The sequence below is a fragment of the Diplotaxodon limnothrissa genome, linkage group LG19 (genome assembly GCF_057381915.1).
Source record: "Diplotaxodon limnothrissa isolate DT_005_m linkage group LG19, D_limnothrissa_male_GT1.1, whole genome shotgun sequence".
Lineage (NCBI taxonomy): Eukaryota > Metazoa > Chordata > Actinopteri > Cichliformes > Cichlidae > Diplotaxodon > Diplotaxodon limnothrissa.
Genome location: NC_140614.1, coordinates 18103831 through 18130086, shown reverse-complemented (window position 1 = coordinate 18130086; position 26256 = coordinate 18103831). Strand labels below are relative to the sequence as shown.

General features: G+C 42.7%; 3 protein-coding genes across 6 annotated transcripts in view; 2 read left to right on the top strand and 1 right to left on the bottom strand.

The window, feature by feature from the left end:
* Positions 1 to 11006, top strand: part of LOC146611993 (uncharacterized) — a 33130-nt gene extending 22124 nt beyond the window's left edge. The window contains exons 4-5 of one of the 2 annotated variants that reach the window (XM_085343270.1): positions 1852 to 1905; positions 9867 to 11006. In XM_085343270.1, coding sequence (XP_085199396.1) covers positions 1852 to 1905; positions 9867 to 9992 — 180 coding nt within the window. In that variant the 3' untranslated portion in view covers positions 9993 to 11006. Of the gene's footprint in view, positions 1 to 1851; positions 2193 to 9866 lie in introns of those variants that run through there. The other variant, XM_085343269.1, reaches the window with a different exon arrangement.
* Positions 11007 to 13036: 2030 nt separating this feature from the next.
* slc4a1ap (solute carrier family 4 member 1 adaptor protein) lies at positions 13037 to 21824 on the bottom strand. Of its 2 annotated transcripts, none has more exons than XM_085342558.1 (14): positions 21066 to 21824; positions 19134 to 19332; positions 18875 to 19003; positions 18456 to 18516; positions 18210 to 18349; positions 17968 to 18128; positions 17517 to 17586; positions 17254 to 17443; positions 17074 to 17164; positions 15693 to 15948; positions 15252 to 15350; positions 14710 to 14789; positions 14547 to 14616; positions 13037 to 14023 (listed from the first exon to the last, which is right to left on the bottom strand). In XM_085342558.1, exons 1-14 carry the CDS (start codon positions 21816 to 21818, stop codon positions 13974 to 13976), a joined length of 2349 nt encoding a protein of 782 aa, XP_085198684.1. In that variant the 5' UTR covers positions 21819 to 21824; the 3' UTR covers positions 13037 to 13973. The 2 variants fall into 2 exon arrangements, with proteins under 2 accessions (XP_085198684.1, XP_085198683.1); XM_085342557.1 differs by having other exon boundaries at positions 17074 to 17161; positions 21066 to 21818.
* Positions 21825 to 22073: 249 nt separating this feature from the next.
* On the top strand, positions 22074 to 26031 carry supt7l (SPT7 like, STAGA complex subunit gamma). 2 transcript variants are annotated; one of them, XM_085343180.1, is made up of 5 exons: positions 22074 to 22119; positions 23395 to 23865; positions 24096 to 24420; positions 24637 to 24874; positions 25565 to 26031. In XM_085343180.1, exons 2-5 carry the CDS (start codon positions 23429 to 23431, stop codon positions 25858 to 25860), a joined length of 1296 nt encoding a protein of 431 aa, XP_085199306.1. In that variant the 5' UTR covers positions 22074 to 22119; positions 23395 to 23428; the 3' UTR covers positions 25861 to 26031. The 2 variants fall into 2 exon arrangements, with proteins under 2 accessions (XP_085199306.1, XP_085199307.1); XM_085343181.1 differs by having other exon boundaries at positions 22086 to 22130.
* Positions 26032 to 26256: the final 225 nt, after the last annotated feature.

Sequence of the window (26256 nt, the reverse complement as noted above, 5' to 3'; positions counted from 1 at the left end):
TACATATACTATAACATTCACACCCACCAGGTCTCAACCCAGCCAGTTATCTATGAGAGATTCTGGTCTGACCTGTTAGCTCTCTGCACTGTCATCCAAACACTAAGTGTTAAACTGAAATGAATAACACCACTGTGAAAGCTAAGTAGAACTAAAAAGCAAAGATTCAATTAAATTCACTTCAATTCAATATTATTTACATAGCACTAAATCACAACAATAGTTGCCTTAATGCACTTCTATTGTAAGGTAAAGAGCATAGAATAGAGAAAACCCCAACAATAAAGCAGCTCGGATTGAGCAAGCACTTGGTGACAGTGGGAAGGAATAACTTCTAACAGGACAGACCCAGGCTTAGGGAGGGGCAGCCTTCTGCTGGGACCAGTTGGGGGTGGTGGGAGGAAGACACACTGTGAAAGAGAGTGAGAGATTAAAAATAACTAATGATTAAATGCAGAGGGGTGTATAGGCATATATCATGAAAAGAGGTCAATGAAGATAACCCACTGCATCCTGGGAAGCCCCCAGTACCAAGCCAATTGCCGTTCAGAGGGAGCGCTCAGAGTTACCTGTTCCATCCGTAACTCCCCTTAGGAGGAAGCTAGTTTCAGCTGCTTCTGTCCACTTATTGTTTTCATCACTGCTCACAGCTGGTGGGTGTAGGTGAGGAAGGAATGTAGATTGAGCAGTAAATCAACAGGCTTGCTTTCTGGTCTGATATCTATTCAGCACAACAGGCTGGTACCAAACCCTTCGTGTCGACTTCACTCGTCCTCAGGTCATGAACAAGACCCCCAAATTTTTTAGCCCGGAGAGAGGTGCAAACGATGGCCTCACACTACCATCCATTATAAGAGTGCAGTGTTAAGGTAGTACTTATGCCCTGGATTCACTTTTCAGAACCTGGAGTCTACATCCATCTTAACTAGGCGGCCCATGGATGTAAACAGTGGTTATAGCTTTCACCAAGGATTAGCCTAGATAAGTCAAGGCTATTTTTGTAGCATGTTGCATAGAAGACAAGTTCTGTACCCACGTTTCTACAGCTCGTTGGCAAGCTGTGACCTGTTTAAGGTGAGGGTGGTGTGCAGGGGTGGATAAAATTATCACTTTGATTTTTCTCTAAGATGGGTTCTTTGAAAGTTTGCACGAGGCCAGCTCAAACATGTAGCATCTAAAATAAACATTGGATTTGGTTTGTTTTTAAATTCTTCTTCAAGCATTTTGCACTCAAATACTGTAGACTGTAGAGTCACCGATGGGAAGAGGGGAAAAAAAAGAAAGATGAGGGCTGGCAGGAGGTGAGCATGAGGGCAAGTGCACGTTGACTGTCTCCCACATCACAGCAGCAGGAGTCTTGTGGTGCTTCCATTCTCTCCTGCGCTCCCTTCCCCTTTGGAAGCTACCTCCGCGACTCCAGACAATTCGATGATTGTGTGGTCCCTCCACCCCCACTGTGTTTTCTTTCTTTTTTCTTTTTTTCTGAAAACAGTGGAGCTGCGTGGTCATGGAGGGGAGTGGGAGACAGGATATTGCATAAGCTTCATTGACCAACTGTTTATACTTGAGTGAGACAGCTGGATTTGCTGACTTCCTCGATCATCCCGAATTAAACATTAAGCCGGTGCCTACTTTGTTTTCATGTGTTGGTGTTTTGCTGTTTTTGATATGGCTGATTATAGAAAAATACTCACATGCACCGACACTAGCTTTAACCAGTCATTTTCTCTCATAAAAAGTTCAGTCTACAAGAAAAGGTGTGGAGCTTTTACTCTTCCTGTCACAGAGGAGCTGCTGCTGAAGTTTTAATATCGATAGAAAAGTCACTGTGCTTTCTTCTTGTCTTCACAGAAGATGCTGCTGAAAAAGAACTGCGGAGGGAAAACACGGACCATAAAGATTCGGGTGAGTTCACTTTCATTGCCACACGAATACCCTGCTGGCAGGAAACGCTCCCACAACATTGGCGAACATTGGAATAGTATTCCTGTAAGCTTCAAAGCTCAGCTAAGACATAACATTTTGACTGCAACACTCGAGATGTTTTGAGAATATTGTCACGGTGAAGGTTATGAAGTTTACTGCTATCAGCTGTACGCAACATTCCTACAGCTGATAGCAGTAAAAAAAAGAAATAAAACAAATTGTCAACACAACAGCTGGCGATGTTTTCAGGCTGTTATGAGCTCTGAAGGGACAAAGTGCTCATAATGTTCCTCTAATGGCATTTGTTAGCAAAGTTAGTAGTTTTGACTGAAACATATAGAGGTTTTTGGTATAACAGATGATAATATATTTTTTTAGCTTTCCCACATCAGTCAGTCCATCTGTAAACCCTTGAAGTGGACAGTATTGTGCAAAAGTCTTGAGCCAAGCCTCATTTCCATATATTTTGCTTCCAAGGAGCCAAGACACACAACCCAGTGAGTGTTGTGTCTACACAAAAGAGAAGAAAGCAAAAATCTGACCCCCATGTTTTAATAGGATCTATGAAAAACTCCAAAGATAACACAATTTGATGGGCATATAAAAGTATTTTGACGCCAACAAGGTGATTCCCTAAGAACTAATAGCTGAAAACTTGGCAGGTTGTGCAGTTTGTCCTTAATAAATGTGAGGAAACTGGACAAGTGGAGGACACAGGAAGAAGTTGCGGGCTTAAATAAGTATTTGCAGAAGATGAAAAGTATTTGAAGGTAATGTCCGTCATCAGAAATGGTCTCAGAGGAAGGTGGCTGTCAAGAAGCTATTCTTTAGAAAGGGAACCAGGTTGAAAGGACTAAGGTACGCCAAATTACTCAAGAACTGGCCTGAAGATCAGTGACAACAAGTCTTATGGAGTAATGAATCCAAATTTTTTTTGGTTGGCGGTGTTGTTAATCTGTATGTAGAGCGGTCCAACAGTGAGTGCCTGTAGCCATGTTTAAAAACCATCCATGTAAGATAATAAACAGGATCCCATATTTAAATGAGGGCAAAATAAAAGCTTCGTTTTGAACTTTTATTGCTGGGTAAAAAAAATTTTTTTCTGCTCAGGCTGAAGCGTTCCATTTATGGGTTGTAATATCTTTAACAGGGGCATCATCATGATATACAGATGCTGCTAACTTGAAGATAAAAGTGATATAAAAAAACCCCAGTGCTATCAGTTAAAGCCACAGATTCACTTTGCAGTTTATCACAGCTCTCTCACTGCAGACAGCATCTACACACTTAATGCCTAATTAGAGCAATGTGACAACTGCTAACAGAGTTCACTTTCCTCTTGCACACCGAGAGACTCACTAGGCTGAGTTCACTCTTAGTTTAATTGCCTTTTTGTCTTCTCCTTTCTTCTCTCATTTGAGCTAACGCTAGCTACACACTGACTCAGAGGTGTCTGCTCAATTTGTTGCTGGCCTTGAGTCACTGCAGTGAGTTGCACTATTTTTACTTTACGAGACTTGAACAAACCGAGTTCCCCGTGTATCACTTTGAACCAGTGCTCATACTGGTTTAGCCTTATTGAGATAAGAGTGACTTAAGAGAGTCATGTTAACAAAATAAATACATCTAAGCATGATTTTCAATGATAATTTTCAATGGTTACATGACGTCATTTACAATAGTTATATATATTTAGCTTCTTTAGCTGAAGAACCAGTGAGCTTATCCATTGATGAGACGTCCGTTCCTTCACAGTTCACACCATTCTTCTTATTCTTTCCTTGAGTATTCGTCAGATTATAATGAAACTTGCACTCAACAATGGGTCTTCACTCAAAACGGTGCTGAAGGTCGTCCAACTCACGGTAGATTAGAACGTTAACCAACTATGAACGGGTTAAAGTTCTAGTTAACTTGAAAATTTAGTTTGAAATTAAGATCCATCCATCCATCCTCCCATCATCTGCTGCTTATCCGTGCTGGGTCACGGAAGCAGTAGTCTAAGCAGAGTCCAGACCTCCATCTACCCAGCCACCTCCTCTACGTCATCCAGGGGGACCCTGAGGCGTTACAAGGCCACGCGAGAGATCCAATCTCTTCAGCATGTCCTTGGTCTACCTCCAGTTCTTCATCTGGTAGGACATGCCTGCAACGCCTCACAGAGGAGGTGCCCAGGAGGCATCATGGTCAGACAGATGTTCAAACTACCTCAACTGGCTCCTTTTGAAGGGGAGAAGTAGTAGCTCTACTCCTACTTCCTCCTCTATGACTGAACTTCTCACCCCAACTCAAAAGGAGAGATCAGTCACCCTTCGAGGAAAGCTCATTTCCGCCACTGAGGAAATGTGTTGGGCTGTGGTCAAGGGCGGAGGCCCTGGTGGTCCTATACCCAACTGCTGAGGGTGGATATTGGGACATGAGAATAAATTCTTATAATAAACTAGACATTATGGTTTATTTTTGGACCTATTTTTGATCGTGAACTTGTATCTCATCAGTAGCAGCTGGCTATCAGGTAGCAGACGTAAAGCTGTTAATGAATCAACTCCATCTTGCAAATTATCTGGAAAAAAAGAAGCAGTGAAAACACCAAGAAGGAAATACTACTTAGGCTCATGTCATTATCACAGCTGTAATTATAGTTTTGGGCGAGCCGCAGACGATTTTCAGATTTCCAGATGGGTCTCGGCAGTCTTTAGAAATGCCTGGTATATGAAAATCTAAAATCATGACCGGTCTAATTCCTGATATAGTCAGCTCTTACAGAGGATGCACCAACAGGCTGCAGTATAAGATAAATAAGAATTATTTTGAACTGTGAATCACACAAAGCTACTGTAACAGAGTCTAAAAATAAAGTGAAGAAAACCAGTCAAAGCAGATTATCATTATCAAGTGTGTCTTACACGTAAATTAATTGAAATCAATTTAAACACGACTTTGCATGCAGAGCCTTTCCTTTAATGCTGGCTGATGGGCAGTCCAGATCAGGGTATCCATTACAGTCGCGATAAGGTTGCGAGGTTGCTCAGCCCCTGTGAACAGACCGGCCTGCCTTATTGCCAGCACCTTGATCTCCATCCAACTGCATACTGGGACAGCATCTGGCTGCAGCGTTTGTTCCCATGCCCCACTAGCTACTGAGCTATAGAGACTGTGGAAAATCTGATAGCGCCATTGGATTCCTTTTGCAAACTTTACTGCAGTGATACATTAGCCTAAGAATGAAAAAATGCCCTCCTTTTCACGTTTGTTTGATCTCTTGATTTCACTCAACAGCCTTTAATAGCTGTGCTTTCCGCTTGTCCCATTAGTGCACATTTACCAGCCTGAATACTTCTGTAAATACAACAGGAATTTCCCAAAGAAGTCCAAACGCAACGGCCAACAATTAATCATCAGCGATGCGACTGTGTACATGGTGATTTTTGCTTAGAAGGACGGAGAGCTGGAGGCTGGAACAAGCTTTGTCGTCTTGGCACGGAGGAGGGCGCTCCAGAAGGAGGCACAGTGTGGTGAGAAAAGTGACGTTATTATCACGTCGTGTGGGATAGTGTCAGTGGAACCTTATCACACACTTGTTTATGAGCGCACACATGTGCGTGCACACGTACACACAGCGACTGTAACAGCATCGAGTATACCTCAGTCCTGCATGATGATGAGTGAAAATGTAAAAAACCGAGGTGGCGATGAGAGATGGAGCTGAGGAGGAGGAGGTAGAGTGTGTGCGGTTCCCTTGTGGTGTATTTCCAGGGATGGAGTCATTTTCCATTTATAGCCTGGCCGGCTGCTATCTGTTTAGTTCCACTGATACGTGGAGATATTGCTCATTATCCCGTGTTCTCACTGGTGAAGCTGGTAGTGTTGCTGATGTCCCCGTCAGTGACGTCTGTGGGCACTGTGTTTGTTCCAGTTCAGAGATTTTTGTCTCAAAGTGAGTGCACAGTGGATTGATGAGCCATTTGGAAGCTTGTGTCCACTCTTTGTGCACTTTTTCCCCCTTCCATCTCCTTCTGTCGACCCACGGTTTCCTGGCCAAGATCCAGCACCAAGGCACTGGATCTCGCTGGGTGGGTGCAGGAGGGGGTTGAAACTGGACTCAATTTTTCAAGCATGGGAGTTGTTACAGGGGTTGAGGAGGTTGATGGTGGTGGCGGTGGGGGTTTTGTGTAGGAAAGAATGAAAACACAGCTTTGGACCCTGTAGCTGCTGCTGAGGCCTCCCCCTCAGGGCCTGGAGGTGAATAGGAGAGTTTATTGATGAGAGCTTCCCCGGCTGTAGCAGGCAAGAGTGATGGCGTCTGGTTTCAGCCACTGTAAAGAATGGAGGAGGGAAAAAATTGATTGAGCTGAGGGAAGTGGTGCAGATATAGGCAGAATTGAGGGAGCTAAATGTAAGGAAAAAGTGGTGCATGACCCTTTGGTTTCTGGTTGAGGTAAATCCGACTTTTGTATTACAGCAAGACTGAAATGGACTCGAGGTGAGGGCTCAGTGAAGAGCTACAATCCATGCTCACAGCTTTGAGCCATCGACCAGCACCAGTTATGCTCTTGTCCTGATAACATCTCCCCCTGGCATTGCAAATAAATTAACACTCTGAGAAGCTATCACATTCCGCTAGGCGCGATTGTGTTAAATAGGGCGCAGTTGCTTACTGCAGACCTCAGTATCGTTTGTATCATTTATTTAAATATAGCAAATGTTGCAACTCTGAAAGAGAGACTCCTAAAATAAATATGCAACAAACTTTTTCCGTGCTTTGAAGTCACATGATTGGCACAGTAAGCTCTTAAGTAAATCCCGTCAGTGGCTTTTCGATGCCAATAGCGGCTGTTAAATCTTTAGAGTTTAAGATTCTTTTAGATGTTTAACTCAGCGGTCCCCAACCTTTTTTGCGCCATGGACCGGTTTATGCCCGACAATATTTTCACGGACCGGCCTTTAAGGTGTCGCGGAAAAATACAACAAAATAAAACTAGTACCGGCACCGAAAAAAGAAGATTTATTCATAAAGCACGTGAAAAGACCAAGGAAAACAGAGTTAACGATAAAAACGATAACAAAATAACGCTGAAAACTGATAAAAACCCTGAAAACCATACATTTCACACCTGAGCCTCAACTCTTGCGGCCCGGTACCAAACGACTCACGTACCGGTCCGAGGCCCGGGGGTTGGGGACCGCTGGTTTAACTGATCTTTCATGCCATCGTTCCTACTGCAGAGATCTGTACTCGGTCTGACCCTGAATGCCGCAGATGTAAACTCTGTGAGGAGGATTGTTAATGTGGACAGGGAGTTGTCCTGATGTATGACTTTTCTCTGCTGTTGGAGTAGCTCACAGCTACCATATGGAGAACATCTCAGCAGAGTTCACATCCATCAAGTTTACTGTGGCTCAGTCTCAGAGTGAGATTTTCCATGTCTCTCTCTCTCTTTTTTTTCGGCTCTTTATTCAAACATGAGTACACAGAGCGGCTCTAAGTGGTGATGGGAATTGTTGCTGAGTTACTGTTGTAGAGCTGAACCCCTGAAGATGTCGGTTGAAGTCATAGCAACACCTGTAGCTTCACATGCACTGATGTTATTGGGTGATTTTTCTAGCAGCGGCGGGTGCTCTCCCTGCATCTCAGGGGATCCACTTAGTTACTCTAATGCATCGGTCTCCCAATTTACAGCTCTCTGTATAAGCACACGCTCCAGTCTTTCCATGGTATCAGCTCGCTGCAACAAGTCTGTCTCTGAAGAAATGTGCTCCCTCCTTGGATTTGGTTCTGAGGGAGAAAGTGCCGCCTCACTGCCAAATCCAACAAAGTCATTTCCTGTTGTTTCCTGTAGGGAGGAGAATGACGAGGGCTAAATTTAGACGGAGGCCTTCTAGAGCCATGAGAAGCTCAGAGAGGGGTCTCTGCAAGTGGAAAATCATTTATGTCACTGAACCTGCAGTGTGCATAAATAAATAAATAAATAATTAGCGTGAAAATGTTCTAATTAGGTGCAGTAACTTTCCAACAGTGCCAGTTGAGTTTTCACTTTGCTCTGATGTGTCCTGAGGATCCAGCATTTCCACACTTCTCCACAGACTGTCAATTTAACTTGATGTGTGCTGCACTCTGTCGCACGTATCGAGCGCCCAGGTATCAAGTCGTCAAGACTACTTTATGCAAACCAGAAACATCCAGCCTCTAAACCAGGGCTGTCAAACATAAAGCTTGGGGTCCAGAATCAGCCCAGCCCAAGACTCCAATCTGGCCCACAAGATGGCACAGATACAGACTTCCCCCATGACCAGTCATACTACACCAAAGTAAATAAGTAATAGATTACAATACATAAGTGCTTACAATTGAAGCCTCGGGCCCACTATGGTCAGTGATTTTTGTCATCAAACAGGGAGAGTGATGAGTGATGAGAGTGTGGATGTCTTTGTGCCTGCCAGTTTTTTGTGAGTCCGTATAGTCATTATAAGGGGACCAGTGTGCACTGAATTCAAAGAGCTGTTTTGTGTGAAGACATTTTTCACTACCCACATCTTTGCAATTCTTCATTAAAACAACACAAGAGACACAGCAGCTCCTCTTCTTCCTTGTTGTCATTTTGAGTAGGTTCGTAGCGCCTGTGCTTTTTATAATGCTAGTGACTGCACATGTGAAAACAAATCCTTTGTGCAGAATTTACATGGACTTGTAATGACTATAATAGGATCACCCGATGTCTCTCTGAGTGACCTCATCTGCAACTACGTATATACTACTACTAATTTACACTACATAACTGTTGAGCTGTCAGGCTGAATCATTCTTTGTATTTGAACTACTGGTAGAGTCACCCTTTTCTCCTCCATCATTCTAGAAAAGGGAATTCAACACAAAATGCATCACTGAGGGTGGAAAGCATTACCTCAGTGCCTTAACTCAGTCCAGATAGGATTGGGTTATGGATTATTGTTTGGGTTATTGTTTGAAATCTAGGAGCAGACACAAGAAGTTCATTGCTCGCTGAAAGTGAGGAGATGCATTGTGACCGTTGCCAAAAAGGCCACTGTTGACACTCAAGTCGTGTGATTAACTGATGCAAGTCCTAGTTTTGCTCACAGATTTTGTTTTCAACAAACATGAAATCAAGAAAATTCTGATTTTTATTTATTATTTGAATTTGTTTGTGTTGTGAACTTCTCATTATCTCATCCCATTGTGATACATCCATAATTCACAGGGATTCAGCATTGGTCAGTGAGTTTTTGGTGCTTTTTTGCCCTTGCCAGATAGTACAGTGAAGATGAAAAGAGAAGATGCACAGTGGGGGGCCTTGGGTCAAAATCAAACTCGGGTCACTGCGGCGTGTGGTCGCCTCCTAAACCCATGAGCTAAACTAGCAACCTATTGTGTCTTCACCCAAACTGTGCTCAACCTCAGCATCACATTTGTCATTTTATGTGCAATGACCTGTGATGGATCGTGAGCCACTGGTGCATTTGCTCTTTAGTTAATCTCAAACCAATATGACTCTAAGAGGGCTTAAAGCCAACAAGATTAAAAGTAGTGAAATGTTTCTGTAGGTGAACCTGTGTAAGGTTCACTAACGGTTGCCTTTGTCTACGGATCAACAAGGGTCTCTTACCCAACCTCCTTTTGCGTAACATGAGAATGACTGCTGTCTTGAGGTATTCACATCCCCTGCTGCTTGGGCCTCTTCTTGCTTGTATTTGGAACAACACATACCCCACAGTGGAGGCAGTGAAGTGGCAGGGGCTGGCGTTTGCCCTTGGATGGCTTTTTTGGTCAGAAACACCAGCTCAGTTTGGGTCTAACTCTATCTGATGGCCTTGTATATTTAAAGTTTAACAAAACTACATGTTAAAAATTCTTAAGGTCAGCAGGTAATCGTTACCAAAGGCTGCAGTCACCCAAACACATGCTCTCTCTATCTGTCTTTCAGAATCTGACGGGCAGTCGTCCCCCGCCCAGGTACACCTACGACCCCTCCATCTTCGCCTTCCGCTCCCTGAGCACAGTCCCCCCCTGCAGCCCTCTGAGTCCGTCCGAGGATCCTCCCTGCTCATAAGGAAACATCCTCACACCAGATAATCCTCCCCACTCCTCTCTTCATTCCCAGACGGCTGCTTTTTTTTGTGGTGTCTGCCCTTCTTAGACCAACGAGCAGCTGGTATGAAAGCGTTTGTTTGAAGGTCGAATTCTTGCACACTCAGGTAATCCCACCCTGTCACTTTGAGCGTCGCTCTCTGCCTGAAATCAACAGCGGGCCCAGCACAACCCATCTGAGGATGCTTCAGGTTTTAGAAATCCTGTGATTGGAGGAAGAACGCTCCGGAAACGGACACGGCCCACCTGAACTTAAGTTTTCAGCACAATATTCAAGGGAAATAATGCATGTAAGACAATCAAATGCTTCCAGGGTTTCTTCCTTTGATGTGATAGCTTCATAAAAACAGCGAGGTGAGTCCTCTGACATCAGTGGTCACATTTGTCTGTTTGAAATTAAGTTAATAAAAAAAAGCTTCTCTGGATGTATTATTGAATATGCAGGTCATGTAAGGCTGAGCTATAACAAACATGTATGGCTGTAGTTGAACATAGTCGACCTTTGACCTTTTGATGATGTACATTTCTTAATGAATTTGTCACTTGTAGTCCAGGTCAAAGTTCAGTACTTGTATCCTCTTTCCTTGCATGAATTTCACTGCTTTGCAGAAAGAGGTATGTGGATGAGAATAGTTTGCTGCACATTCGGCAAGTGTACACGGTGCTGTGTTCTGCATAGCCTACTTGTAGTGTGCCATTTCTTTTCTCCAATATTGTACCTCATTACTGTCTAGGTAGAAGAGGACCACTGGTGTAATTAAGATGTCCCAGTGTTTCTGCAGATCTCTTAATGCCTTGAAATGACATTCCTGTTGTGTTGAATGAAACTTGGGGTCGATCTCAGCCCCGAGAACTGAGCTGATGAACTTATTAAATGCGAAATGTCACCACTGTAACTAGGATTTTGCTGAAGTGAATGTAACATTGTGACATGTTTTCGTCCCTTGTTGCACAAAAATTAGTCAATAAATGCCCTGTGGCCTCTTGTTTAGGAGGTGATTTTTTTTTTATGTGATATTATGAGTATTTAAGGTTGGATCGAAAATTCTAGCTCACCTTCATGGGATTCTCTGGACTGTTTATCCTTGTGTGAAGGATCCTTGCTGGTGATGAGGTCTGGGTCTCTGGCAGCTACAGGGCACTTTTCATTTGAAGGTCCACTGTCTCCATGCCTGAAGTCAGCACATCAGGTGAGAAGTATGACCAGGAGCGTGCTCAGTTAATACTCTGAAGCAGCAGCCCCCTTCATAGTTTAACAATGTCATGTTATCATTTGTATTTGGGGACCATCGAGAGAGTTTATGGTGTCGTAAATCCTTAAGTGGACAACTGATGCTGATTGTGGTGCTTTATAGCCTAAAATTTGTGTTTTATATATTGAGATTAAATTTTAGATTCAAAATGGCCTTGGTTTATGACTAAAATATCTTGTTTTCTTTATTTCCCTTAAAGTCATTTTCTGCAATAATTGATTATGAAACTTTTTGTAACCAATAGCTTCTTTTGGCTGTTTCCTTGTTCCAGAGGCACTGCCACAGCAGATGGATCTGGATTTCTGATTTGTGACGCAAAGTTTTAGCCCCCAAAAAAGAAAAATCCCTGCAGCACTCTGCAAAGGTAGATCTGTAGAGAGTGGCGGCGACTCCCATTAATCACGTTGTACAGAAATTGGCTGCAGTTTAGCCTGAGGCACAACAGGGGGCGCTTGCAAAGCAGTTTTTTTTTTTAAATGGATAGGCATGCACACAGCTATAAACGGCTTAAAGAAATATTTACATTTACGTCAATTTAACTAAACCCACATACAGCCTTTAATTTTTCTTACAGTGAAGCCAATAAACAATTAGTTAGCTAATGTTGATGCCATTTGTCAGCTGTAGTTTAACAAAACAAAGCCTTCCTTTAGTGGTAGTAAATTCAACCACCACAGCAGCTGCTTCTTATACACAAACGGAAGTTTGTTTTGAAGGTCATCACTACAAGGCTGCTGCTACAATTTCTCAGCTGCTCCAGGTCAAATGCATGAAATTAAAATGTGCCTAATACTTAAATGAAGCCAACAGGCGGACACTCACTGCTCACTGGCTACACTTTCTAGTTCTGTCAATAAAAAGTTCTAAATGGAACCTATGACAAAACAACAAAGCTCACAAGTGAATTGCATACCAGCTCTCCTCTGTGCAACACCTGGAAAATGGGAGGGAAAAAACCCCAGTAAAATATTTTCTGCTGATGGAAGACTCTTGGTTTAGGTGAAATGTAAAGAGGTAGAGACAAATCCCCACCTTACCTAAAATTACACCCAGGACAAATTGCTCAGCCACATTATTATTATTATAATTTTTTTCAGTTTGATTTCTGCAAAAGTTAAAAATTTATTTAAATATTTATCTTCTACCACTTTATGTTCACTGCCTCCTGGCCAGCTGTCAACCCCAAACTTCAGTTTACCTCTAAGGAAGGAAGTGCCAACTGGTTCTGAAGGCTGATCTGACAGGTGCTCTCTGGCAGCAAAAACAAAATCCAGGAAGTTGTTGCTTATATAAAACCACCACCGAACAAAACATAAGGCACTGTATTCAGCAGAAATCCTTGTTGATGATTCTAGGGCTTTTCTCAAATGATGGTTTTAGATTGCTAGAATTTGACAGGACAAAAGAAAATCCAAAAATTTATTAATCTGCTACTTTTTCCTGTTCTTTTGCCTGTGTTCAAGCTTATGTTTCATCATGCTGTCTGTGCCTGAGAAGGGTCTCCCTGTGTTTCAGGAATCCATCGGCTGATTAGTAGGTCACTGCAAAGACCTACAGCCAAGACCAGAAGCCTCTTTGTACTCAATCGCAGCCAGAGAAACGCTCTTTGTGTGTGTGAGAGGGAGCTTGAAAGGGAGAAAAAGAAAGTCTGACGTCAAAACCGGCTTCGGTGAGAAGTGGAGCCCCAGAGAGGGAAAGTTTCAGATAATCCTAAAGCAATAAACAAACAGAGTAGCTCTGAGGTTATGTACAGACAATTTTATTATACATTTATGTAACAAAATACAGTTTATTAACTTGTGTTTGGAGCAAAGACAACAGGAAAGAGGGTGGAAAGTCTGGCAGGAAACCAAGAGAACAGCAATGAGTGGGATTTTGCAAAGCGAGGAATCCTGCTCCGGGCAAACACACACCAACCGCTAACTCGCTCATAAAGGCAATCTTGTTTAAAAAAAAAAAAGAACTTTGAGAAGGTTGGGCTCTGTGTGTGTGTCTGAATGGATACAGACACACACACACTCCACTTAGCTTGAGTCATTATCAGCTTGCGTTTCATCCAGTAAGCCATCCAAGTGTCCAGATGGTCAGAAAAGCTGCTCCAATGCTCTCCCTCTTTCTCCCTCCCTGCTACACACACTCCTTTGGAGGAGGAAAAAAAAGGTTATGCCAGCAAGCGACTGAAGCCAAACAGGGGAGGGATACAGATTGGATGTCAGGTGGATTTAACTGCAAGAGGAGCAGCCAAAGACTAGAAAGCTGAATTTGGATCAGTTGCTGCTCTTGCTCTGTCTCCTCATATTTTCTGCTCAGATGTTATAGAATTCAATTGAAATTTCCCACCTTTCCTTTTAATTTTTTTTCTTTAAAAAGTAAAAAATTCAAGTGCTACCCAACTCCATTATTATGAGTGGGGAAGAGTGCCAGCACACTGGCTGCCCAGTGTGCTGGCACTCTGCTTGTTTAATGTGAACCCAAATGGTGTGCTGTTTCGAATAATCTCCTAGAGAGAGAAGTAAAAACGTGCAGCATTACTGTCTCAGCCCGTCTTGCTCTGTTACAGGCTTCTGTGTTGTTAAACAGTGGTTGGGCTGGGCTGGAGGGGGTTAATGGTCATGGCTAAGGAGACTGGAGGCTTTGTACTGCAGGTATTATCTCGCGTAGAAACAGAAGAGCTCTGTTACGTTTCCCCCTCAGTAGCCATACTTGTCATTTAGGTGTGTGCGTCCATCTCCAGTCTGACCTACAAGTGAAGAAAAGACACGAGTAAACACAAAAGGTGCATCCTCCTCCTCACGCATAGAAACTAAAAAGCAAATTCTTGTCAAACTGGGCAACAGGAGTATCACATGCGTTTGCATACCTCATCATTAACCTAATCGGAGCAGTGCAGTTAAATCTGACCTAAAATAAAAGCTCAATCTGGAAGTTTATGCAATTCAAGCTTATCTTATCCCTTAATTGTGACTTTGATCTGCATTCCTCAGCAAACAATGAAAATGTTGCAGCTATTTCAGCTGTGCAAATGTACCATGAAAGCCTGTTTGATTCCTTTGGTCAGGAAAATATTTGGGCCTTTCTTCATTCAAGCAGAGGAAATATGCAACCCCGCCGGTGTCAGCGAGTCAAAAGAACTGCTGTAATTCTATCTCTTAAAACAACAGCAGGGTTAACCTAACCGCTACTGTTCCTGCTGCTTAACAAGATTGAGTGTGATGCAGGGAAGTGATCAGCTGAACGTCAGTCACACAGCTCGGGAGGTTTACCTGCAGGAGGCACCCACACAGAATAATCGGGGTCGTCTTGTGGATACTGTGCTGACAGCTGCACAGGAGGCTGTGGAGACACATGACGAGGAAATTCGCTTTATGCATTCATGTGGCAATAAACTGTACAGGTATACATTTACTGCTGTGAGTATGGGCCTACCCTGCCGGGGCCCATCACTCTCTTTTTCTTCTTGGGGCTGGGGTCTGTCGCTGGCTCGCCGGCACCTTTGGATTTGGACTCTGGGGATATGCAGGTAATGTAAATTAGTGGTGGAGCACCAAGTACTTGATGCATGCTCATCATCCAGGTAAGTAAATCCCAAAAGGTTGATTCTGTTCATCTGGACGTAGCGTTCTCAGTTGGAGAATCGTTTCGTCACTCATCCAAGTGACTTCTTCAGTCTCAGCTGACTGCAGGTTTCCCCAATCTTATAAACAGTACATTAGATCAATGACTGAAAGTGGGCTAGTTTCAGTCATTCTGCAAATGTACTGTTCACTGCATTCCTCCACCTCGACTCTTGCAAAGGTCACTCAAAGTCTTAGCAATAAAGTTCAAATTCAGAAAAAGGACATTTATGTGTTATAAAGGTTGTGGTAATCTTTTTTTGTTTTTTACTGAATGCCAGTGGGGAAAGAAGATTTAACACTACATCTAAGAGAGAGTACAGAGAAATATTTTACAGCAATAAAACACGACACCTGGACTCAAAAGGGCCACCGGCTTGTTGCTGCTATGCTCGGGAACCTGCTCCGCTGCTTCAGACTCCCCGCTCCTCCTCTGCTGTTTGTGGCTTTGATCTGACGTGAAGGCATGAAAACAGAAATAAAGTGTGTAATAATGAGGACACGCACGATTCAGCACATCCTGTTAAGACTTTAAATACGAGCCACAGGCACAGATATTACTTGACTTTGTACCTAAAGTGCAAAAAATAGAACATGAAAGAAGGAGATCTAAGCATTTCACTGCGACATATTTAATCTGTTTATATGTACGAGGAGGCGTTACAGTATGACAGCAGCATGCATTGCAGATTTACTGCCATCCAGTGGCTTAAAGAAAAATTTAAATTAAATGCATGAACATAATAAAAAAAAAAAAAAAAAAAAAAGGCATTCTGCATGTTTTTGTGCTTTTACCTTTCAGGTGTTCTGAGACTTTGAGTTGATCTCTTTTATTCTCAGAGGGAGATGATTCTTTAGACGTCGATACGCCGGACTCAGCAATACGTTTACCAGGTAGTTCATCATTATCCTCACTTTTGTCTGCCACTGCCTCCCCTTCTTCTTGTGCTTTTTCTTCTTCTTCTTCCTCCTCCTCTTCTTCCCCATCAGGTGGAAGTTCTTTCATGTTGAAGAGCTCAGCAGGCAGGTTAGGCCGCTTAGGAGGCAACTTCTGCAAGAGAAAAGACAATGCAGTTAGTGCTGGGTGCTATGACCTAAAATTAGCGTCACAGTATTTTATTAAGTACAAAAAATTTAAATAAAACAAACCACACAAACAAACAACTGAGCTCTGTTAGTAGGAAGATAAAGGCCACAACTTAAGGGAGGGTGACATACAATACAAGGAAAAGCAATTATCATAATAAAGCAGGAAATGGAAACAAGGAAAGCAGGCAGAGGTGCCGCCTCCTCTCCTTCATCCTCCATCCTACTGCCTGTGGCCTGGATGTCGCTCTCACAATGCCATGCTGAAGGATGTATCAGTTCCTAATGATGCACTAAAGTTTGTCATTTTCAATTTTGTAACAGTGTTTTTATCTTCAGATATAAAAGAGGTGTAACTAACAGCTGTACTGTAAAAGCCAAGGTGAGAGGAGGACTCTTAAAGCCACTGGTCCTTTTTATTCATGTTGTATCAGTTATTTAAGATAGTAAAGGACAAAGTCTGACAGTCTCTTCCTCACCACCTGTGCTTGGCTCTCATTCTCGTGGGGAGAATGTACAATTTGGGAAATAAGGAGAAGGGCAGTGACCAAAAAAAACAATAACAAGAACCAAATAAGTGAAATCCCTTACAAGAACCCTGCACCATTGCAGTTACCTTTGCCTCCCATGATTTGCTGTTGCTGCATGGGCAGAGTAACGCGAGCCTGGCCCACAGTAAAAGCCCAGTACAGGCACAACAATGAGCTCCTTGCTTAGTGCTCTCTTTTCTTTATCCTTCATTTATTTTTACTACAGCGCAAGGCCTTTCCCAAGTCTGCTACGCCATCTGGCTAGCTATCAAGCTTTTTAGTAATTGTGCAGTTATTATGTTAGACATTTTTATTAACCCAGACTTCATATGTAGTCACCCTAAAAGGCTCAATTTATGCAGGAAACCCTTGACTTATATTAACTTATTTCTATCTGATCAGAACCTTGAGTACGAAGGATGCACAGTTAATGCAGGTCTTACATATAATACATTTAAAAGTCACAGTTGGTAGGGGAGTATTTGAAGAAATCATATCATGCATTACAACTTAAAAGCACCAACTTCAGTGGAAATGCAAGCATGTCAAAAAGCACATACCCCAATAGTACCAGTTTTCAGTTTGAATTTGCTCCCTCCCTTCATGGCTCCAAACATCGGCAGGGTCTTTTTCGACTTCTGCTCTGAGCTGCTATCAAATCAAGACAGATCAAAATATCAACTTCAATCTGACACATTCATAGGATAACTTTTAGGTTAAAAACTGCTGCTTTGTCTGACCCGGGCAGCAAGGAGGGCATCTGCGCCGGCCTCGTGAGTTCAACCAGTTTGCGGAGCCTCTGAGCATCTTTCCGCAAGTCGGCCATGTGCACGTGAAGCTTCCTGCGCTCCACCGCGTCCATCGCTACCTCGCTTTTCACTGCGGTCATGAAGGCCTCCAGCGAGTCCTCAGTCGATGACGTCAAAGACTCTGATAGGAGTGAAAAGTTACAGACTGGACCTTTTAAAGTCTGTAGAAGTGTGAACAGGTGATCACAGCTCACCTCCTTTTCCAGCACTGAGCTTTTTCTGAGTCTCTGCCAACTCCTTCTCCACCTCTTCCAGTTTGGCCACCTACAGAAAAATAATCAACAGTTATGGACACGTGCAGAAAATCGCTTCTTTCTTTAGATGTGTTTTAATGGCTGATGATGCTTTAAATGCTCTTGATTTGTCTGTCAGGTATAAAATCTCCTTCTCAGTTTGCAGACAGACAAGTCCTGGACATACTACATGAGTAAACTTCTTTGAAGTTAGACAGGATGAACTGAGGGGCGGCACCATGGCCCAGCATATAAATATGGAGCTGGAAATTTACAGAATAGGTCCCCTTACAGACAGTGGAGCCCTTAAAACTTTCAGAAAACAGCCTGAAAGACAGTACCCAGTTGATGCTCTCACTGTTGTCTGTTGTTTTTACGCTCCTGTCATTTATAAAACTATGCAGATGTTTACCAGTGAGTCATAGGTCTCGGGCCGCTCCTCGAGCTTTCCCGCTTTCTTCATTCGTTCCTGCCTTTTCCTCTCCACTGTGCCGGTTCTATCCAGGAAGGTGTCATCATCGCTGTCATAGTAGTCATCGTCTTCCCAGTTCTTCTTCTTGCGCTTACGGGACACTGAAAATCAGATGCAGAAACTCTTAATGAATTTTCCAACACAACTTCCAGTCCTCTCAACACGGGACTGAGCACACAAACCTGCTTCCTGGCGCAGCAGCCCTCTGGCTTCCAGCATGCGACACGCCTCAAGACAGCACTGGATGGCAGCTTCTTTCTTCTTTCCTGTGTGGGTCACCTCTGCAACCAGCTGACGACCCATAGCGTCGTCCACCGGCAGCCTGTTTTTAAAAAAAAAAAAAAAAAAAATTAACAGTCAGCACATACAGCTCGATAAACACTTCACAGCCTGCCTGGAAAAAAAACAAAAGAATTTATTCCCCTTACTTTATTCTACAAAGCCAGGTGCCGTGGTTCTTGTCCTCATACTCAAACTCCAGCTCCTCCCCTACAGAAGACAAGCAAAGAAGTTCAGTGAAAAAAAAAAAAGCAGAATCTGCTGTCTGTGAGTTCTAGTTAACTGCTAGTTAGTATATTCTTTAACCTCTACAACTGAGAGTATTTAACCATTCTTTAATCTCATGAGACAGTAAAGTTTCTTTTGGATTTTCAGCTGTTGGTCATAAAAAACAAAGAATTTGGACCCTTCATTTTGATGTATGGTTTTTAACTATCTTAGGCCAACTTGCCCAAAATAACCCTCGACCTTTTGGAGTAACTGATTTTTTTTCCAGCAAATACGTACAGACCTTAATTTCCTTGATTTTAATTTCAGTCTTTTAATGCCCTGCAATACTTCTTCTCACCTTCTCTGTCATAAAAGCCCTGCAAAGCCTTCTTGGGGTCCTTCAGGTAGGCTGCTTCCTGGTCTTCGTGGAATTCTGTTGAAAAGGGGTTTTCCTCGTTCTCGTCTTCCTCTGGAGCTGCTTCTTCGACTGCAGGGAGGATTTGTGCAGAGGTAATGTGAAAGGTAAGAGAAAGACCCAAAACACTGAAATCATGTATCAAACCAAATGACACGTAACACACTCCAGCTTCATCCAGCAACAGCAGTGACACACTCACCCATTCCCCACGAACAGCCAGAGTCTTCATTTGACACTCTGCCATCGTCCCTGTTTTCATCCTCCTCCTTTTCTTCTTTTTCCTCATCAGAACCATCTCCCATCATCCTCCTCTCCAGCTCTTCCTTCTGTTTGCGAGCTTTTCCCCTCAACTCTGTCACTGTCAGTTCAGACTCGTCTTCCTCATCAAACTCTGGACCCTGCAAAAAGAAAATGAAGCTCAACACTCAAATGTTACTCTTTTTAAAATATATCCCTTCACACCTGAAAATCTTACATGCATAAAACATTTTTCTGGTACATGAAGAAGAAATCAGTTACAGTACTGAATGTTTGTAATTTTGATTGATGGATGATTCTTTTTCTTTGCATAACACACAAGCTTCTCTCTCCCAGCTCTTCTAGAAACACAGCATGGCATTTCAAGCCAGTTAAAAGAAATGTTCTCTCTAGTCTGTCCTGAATCGCCTCCCAAATGGACATGCCCAGAAACACCTCAGCAAGCACACATACAGGAGCAGCTTTACACGTCTTTTGGCTCTTTTTGATGTTGAGCAGCACCAGTCTATTCTCTCATCCCATCTCTTGCCAGTGTAGAAAGACCCCAAGATAACTGAACTTATCATACCCAGCACAAGCTGGATTTCACTGCTCGGTAAAGCCAGCAGACATCATTCACAAAAGGAAAGTTGTGATTCTAAGGCCACCAGCCACCCTCCACCTTCTGGCTGTATTTAAAAATTAAGTCCATAAGAGTTATGGAAAGAATCATTGATAAAGTGCAGCCCTGGGACTCTCATGAGTCTAACTTAGTGCAGTCAATGCTAACCAGGTGTACATGCAGTAGTACAGGGACTGAATAACTCATAATAAAGGGTCATGCTCCGAAAACATTGACCAAAGGACTGCCCTGAGGTATGAAGTTGAATGCCTTTTCCAAATTTATGCACCCAAAACATCCCTGATGTAAAAGGCTGGCTAAAAACTGCACTCACAATCTGGGAGTGCTTTATATGATGGATAATATATTTTTAATGATTAATTGGTTAACAGCTTAATATCTTTCTTGTATCATGTCAGATACACGCTGATGTAACCTTCTAAAAGTAAAGAATGATGCGGTAAAAGATGCTTGCGGTAACTGATGTGTGTGGTACCTGTAGAGTAACATATGGTGGTATGACAAGTAGTGTTTTCACACCACTTACTAAGTATTATTATATATTGTGGCAAATAGCAGCCACGTTATTCTGCCTTTTTTAAAGTAACTATCATACTGCTGGTACATATGAAGAATATTGCCTCTATATTAAAGTAGACCTCTTGTCTTTTTTGTATTTTCCGTCATATATATCCTGTTTCAGTTGTGGCTTATCATGTTAAATGTGGCCAAAGACTGAAATGCTAGTGTGTAGATAATTTGTGTAAGCTGAAAGCTCTAAACATGGCATTTCTTACAGTTTTCCCCAACACTTTAATCTGTATGATGCCATAGTTATACTTAGGCACACAGAAGCCGCACCCATCTGCTGCTCAAATGTTCTGCTTAAATGCCATAGCCAATCACAATACAATTTCCTTAATGAGTGAGAAGCTAAAACTGCATACTGCAAACAGAGGATGAACCAGGGAGCAGCACAAAGGCCCAGTATGGGAAAAATTTGGATTATTTTGAAGTGTGAATCACGCAAAGTTACACTAGAAGAGTCCAAGAGTAAAGCATAAAAAGTATCATTCAAAGCTGTTTAATAATGCACAGGCATGATTAACTGAATTCGTGTTTATTCTACAGAGAAACATTTTTGTGTAGCTGCAAGGAATCCATAAGAGAACTTGATCAGCCCAACCAGGCAAGATTAGCACTGTGTCAAACAGCTAAAATCAAGACCTTTTAGAGACCCTCCCTGTCATCGTTTATCACAACAGACATTACCTGCAGGATAAAAAGCCTCGTGCTTCCTCCAAACTTCAACACGTGCCCCACGCGGACTCTGATGTAAGTTTTCGGTGGGATCTTGTTCTTGTTCACCACAGTGCCGTGCGTGCTGCTCAAGTCGTAGATGTAGAAGCCCTTCTCTTCTCCCATGCAGCCCGCGTCCTCCCCGGCCTCTCCACGGTATTGAATCACTGCGTGGTACCTGGAGATCGAGGGGTGCTCCAGGGAGAGATCGCACACAGGTAAACGTCCAACCACAAAGTAGCTCTTGTCCACTAATGGCACCTGATCCACTATGGTGCCATTTTTTAGGATTTCAAGAGCGTACGGGGTATCCGAAGCAGTGCCACCCCAGGGAGGCTCTGTGTAAGGGAGAGGGGGTAATTTGCCAACTTGGGGGGCTTTAGTAGTGAGCGCTCGAGGTTTAGCTTCTGGTTTGGTTTTGTCCTTTTCGGACTTTTTGTCCTTTTCTTGGCCTTTTTCAGAGGTTTTGCTTTCGCCATCAGCTTTATTTTCTGTGATGGGTTTGGACGGAGCAGTGACGTTGGTGCGTTTTGCGGTGAAGCTAGGCGCCGCAAAAAGAGCCGGTTTCTTGAAAGGCTCCTCCGCTTCTGGTTGTTTAGTTTTACCCGAGTCTTTCTCTCCGGCTTCCTCTCCATTTTCTGGTGCCAAACGCTCATTAGAGTCCATTACAGAGTTCATTTCGTCGCCTGTGTCCATCACGTCTGCTGCTAGCGGGGAGGCAGCCATGTTTATTTGGTGCAGCTCTCAAACTTGGCCGGGTACTTTAACCTTTAAAAATTTACAACTACATCTGATAAATTATGTAAATCGAAGGAAAGCCGTCGGATATTATAAATTCTTAAACAGTCCCACATTACATGAATATATTTTTTAATTTGTACAATTCAAAACGAACTTTTTGTTGTGGAACTAAACATTCAACATAGCTATTTACCCGAGTTCTTTTCCTCCAAGGACGAAAACCCTTAGTTTCCCGTTAAGCTTTCTTCAACATTCAATCAACAGCAGACGTTTCCTCCATCCCAGGGTAACAGCAATGTGTGTTTTTTTTTTAAACCTCATTTACATTAATAAACATGCCCGTGATGCATTAAAATATGTAGCTCGGCGTTGAGTTAAAATAAACGAGTGCATCAGTAACTCAAACCGCAAAGGTCCTGGAACCCAGCTTTATACTCCAGCCAGACAACAGACATTTTGCGTTTTTCTGTCATTCGAAAAACATCAGGTTTTGTTAATCATAGACTTCAGACTTTAAAGGAACCAATGCAGTTTGATCTTCTTTTCGGGATATAAAAGCATAGCGAATAGACATGTATCCTGCCGCTCTTTCATCAGTTATTAAGTTTGGAGAGGCTGCTAGCCACGCTGTCTTGGTTTATCATAAATGTTGCCCTTAAAGTATGTCAAATGTACGAAAAGTGATCATGAGATAACAATGTAGTTGTAACAGATCTTTTAAATGTTGTGTTAGCGTTTTCAGCTTTTCACAAAACCAGTATTTCACAACTTGTTCGCCTGTGATCAACATTTGGCGTAATTTGCTCTAAAATTAACCGGAGTCGTATACATTTAACGACTCGGTTTTATTTAGAGACCTTTTTGTCAAGAGGCATTTAAGTACAACCCGAAAGCTGGACATTATTGAGGGTGATTGGCCTCGCAGAATATTTAAATTAATTGCAATACTGGTGGTGCAGAGTGGATCAGGATAACGTAAATTGAATTGTTCAAGTGGTTTTCTTGTAAATAACTAACTTTATTTTTATTTATTTACATTTTACAGTGGGGTTTAAATTACACATATGCTTGTAACATTGCAAGAAATAGCAGGAAGCTTCACAGACTTCTGTTAGGGTGAGAAATAAAACAGTTTTGGTCCCTCTCTAAAGAGGCTTTGAAGTCCCAGCAAACTAAATCACAAGAGTTTTAACAGAAAAAGATGACAATCATTTGTTTTGTACAGTAGGTTTTAATTTATGCGAGCCTAAAATACTTATAGGTTTACTGTTAATTATGTTAAGAGAGGCTCATTGCCTTAACTAAATACCTGACAAAAGGGTAGCTTTGATTCAGCAAAGCTCTGTGTGTTCCTTTGGCAGCTGCACACTTTGTTCAGTGAAATAATCACATTTTAATGCATGGTTTAAAGCCAAACCAGACAGTAATGCAGGAAAACAAAGAATAAAATTGCTTGAATTTAAAACAAAATCAGTTTCATACTGAACAAATTAATATGAACAATAGTTGCCTTGATGTTTTCAAAACTTATTCACATTTTCTATACCCCTTTCTGTTTTAGTCTCAACTGCAGTCTATATTCTCCTTGTGTGGTCATGATGCGTTACTGGGGTGAGATCCCGGGGCCTGCGGGGGCTCCTCCCAGTCGCAGTTCCTTTGACTTGCTCCAGCGTGAGTTTCGATCCGTGGAGATGCAGGACCCTCCCTTGCACCAGCCCTCTGCACAGCGGCCACGGCCCACCACAATGCTTGATATCCCCTCTGAGCCGTGCAGCCTCACCATCCACACAGTGCAGCTGTGCCAGCATGTTCGCCGTCTCCGAGGTCTTCTGGCAGCAGCCCAAGCCCAATCTCAGGGTCAGAGCTCAACATCCTCCGAGGGTGGCAGCAAGCTGGACGAGGCTGATGCCAACCTGCCGTTATGCCCTCCCACCCCACCTGTTATGCCAGATGACCTGCTACCTGTGGATAGCAAAGCCCCCCGACAGCCCTTTCAGCTCCGCCACAGCGACCCTGAAAGTGACTTTTACAAGTAAGTTTCAGATTGCAGTCCTCTTTTCTAAATCAGTACCTCTATATCTATAAAAATTTATTTCATGGGAAATCAATGACCACCTCCCATCATGATCAGCTGATGGGAGAAGGAAGTAATAGATTTAGACACTGAAGGACTCTAAATCCCAAATTTCTGTGTATTCCACATTTCTCATATAAATCTTAGTCAACAATGATTCTTTATCTCCTTCCTTCTTCTGTTTTTAGAGGTAAAGGCGAACAGGTCACAGAACTGAGTTGGCCCTCCTGTAGGCAGCTACTGTATCAGTCTGTAGCGACTGTCCTGGCCCATGCTGGCTTCGAATCTGCTCAGGAAAGCGTCCTGGAGACGCTCACGGATCTGGTCCACGAGCATTACCTGCGTCTAACCCGCCTGCTGCGGGTGGCAGTGGACAGGGAGGCTCGACTTGGAGCCAGTCCCTTCCCAGATGTGGTGGAGCAGGTGTTCCATGAGGTGGGAATTGGCAGCGTCCTGACCTTGCAGCGATTCTGGCAAGTGAGGATCAAGGACTATCACAGCTACATGCTGCAGGTAAGGCTGGAAAGAAAATAGAAATTAAAAATAAATACATGAGACAACATCAATTTGTCATCCTCCAAAGTCTTATACTAATCTGTTTCATATCTCTGGCTGTTTAACTGTATGTTTTTTCTACATTGAATTAGAGCTGAATGACTTCATAGAAAACCCTTAACAGTTACATCATCCAGACTCCTACTTTACCACAGAAACATATTATTCCTACAGCTCAGTAAGGATCTATCAGAGGAATACGAGCGACTGGTAAATCCAGAGAAAGCTCTTGAGGACTCAAAGTCCCCGAAGATCAAGGTGGAGGCCATGAATGACATTCCCTTCCCTGTTAGTGAGGAGCCTGAGGCTGACTTGGCCTCCGGGGACCAGGCTTTGCCAATGGGGGTCCTTGGTGCCAATGCTGAGAGGCTGGCTTCAGGGCTGGATGGAGATCATTCTCCTCATACCTCAGGTAAGATCATCCTAATCAAATGTTTTCTACCACTCGGACTGATTAGTAGTTATTTCCAAGTTCAGTAGTTTAGTGTTTGAAATGCTTTGTGTCCACAACAGGTCATTACTGATCCCAGTGGTTGCATTACCCTCTTTCAATTACAACTGCAGTGTTGTCTGTAAGCTTTAACTCAGTTCTAAGATTTGACAATATTTGAGGGAGAACCCTAATGAGTCCCTATAAGAAGCACTCTGAGATAGTGGGGAGGAAGAACTCCCTTTTAACATTAGCAACTTTATAGTAGTTTGTAGCAATGTTATTTGTTTGGTAATGGGAATTCTTAAATTAATCTTAATTAATGGGGATTCTTAATTAATCTTAATTGTCACTTCAAGCACAAAGAGAAGTTAATATATATTATAGAACTGCGACAGCATGGAATTAACCACATTCATATACTTTAACGAATGATTGTTGTGTTTAGTCGTAATTTTCATTTACTAAGGTTTTCAAAGCATCGACTGTAATTTTAAAAGTTATACATAACTGGTTTCTCTCATGCTTCTTCAGCTTTCTCTTGAAGACAAGGTTTCTCGCTACAGCAGGTTTATTTAAATAAATGTGACTAAATCCATTTGCCCATTTAGTGGTTAAAAAAAAAAATTCCAATTCGCTCCTTAATTCGTCTTTGTTTCATGCATTTCCAAGGTGGAGGTGTGGCAAACAACTCCCCTCTGTGGCCTCAGGTAAAAGTGGAGCCACAGGACGGCGAGGAAGGCCAAGCTTCGGCTCACCATCATCATCACCACCACCACCACGGGGTCCTGGGCGGAGATGTGTTTGAGGACGGTGGGCCCATGTCCACCATGAGTGAGTCAGGAGGAGTAATGGGGCCCTCACCCGGAGGGGTGGGATCTGATGGAAGCTATGCTTCCCATTCGCCCGACTCCATGATGGTTGACGATTTTGACCAGAGACCCAAGAAACGGACAAAGAAGATGTGAGGCTGTTTTGGCAGAGAAATTGACTCTGAGCCAAAGTGCTGAAACACACCAGTGTTAATCTGACAAGAGCGCTGAACTCATGGTGGAAGGCGGGGCTTTTGTAGTTCTTTGTTTTTACTAAATATATTAATGGAGTTAATCACCAAAAGAATAAACATCTTCTGGGGAACCAGCTGCACTAATTCTGGTCATGGAGTGTTTTTCATAAACAAATCTATAAGGAGTTAGTCAACAGTTAGCTTAATGAACAGAGGAAAAGGAAAAACTATGAAGCTCTAATACAAATTGTTTAGTTGAACAACTAAATAATTCAGCTGCAGGGTTTGTTTTCCCGAGCCATTAAGACTCTTGCTCCCTACACACCAATTGTTACCATTTAAAATTCATTATCATTAA

Bases quoted from the DNA above. Each gene is read 5' to 3' on its own strand.
- slc4a1ap (XM_085342558.1), bottom strand. From the start codon at position 21,818: ATGGCTGCCTCCCCGCTAGCAGCAGACGTGATGGACACAGGCGACGAA. The intron at 18,129-18,209 runs GTTTGTGTGCTC...TCTGATTTTCAG, and splicing joins GCTGCTGCGCCAGGAAGCAG to TGTCCCGTAAGCGCAAGAAG. The intron at 14,617-14,709 runs GTAGGCCCATAC...GTGTCTCCACAG, and splicing joins GAGTGATGGGCCCCGGCAGG to CCTCCTGTGCAGCTGTCAGC.
- supt7l (XM_085343180.1), top strand. From the start codon at position 23,429: ATGATGCGTTACTGGGGTGAGATCCCGGGGCCTGCGGGGGCTCCTCCC. The intron at 24,421-24,636 runs GTAAGGCTGGAA...TTATTCCTACAG, and splicing joins ATCACAGCTACATGCTGCAG to CTCAGTAAGGATCTATCAGA. The intron at 24,875-25,564 runs GTAAGATCATCC...TGCATTTCCAAG, and splicing joins TCATTCTCCTCATACCTCAG to GTGGAGGTGTGGCAAACAAC.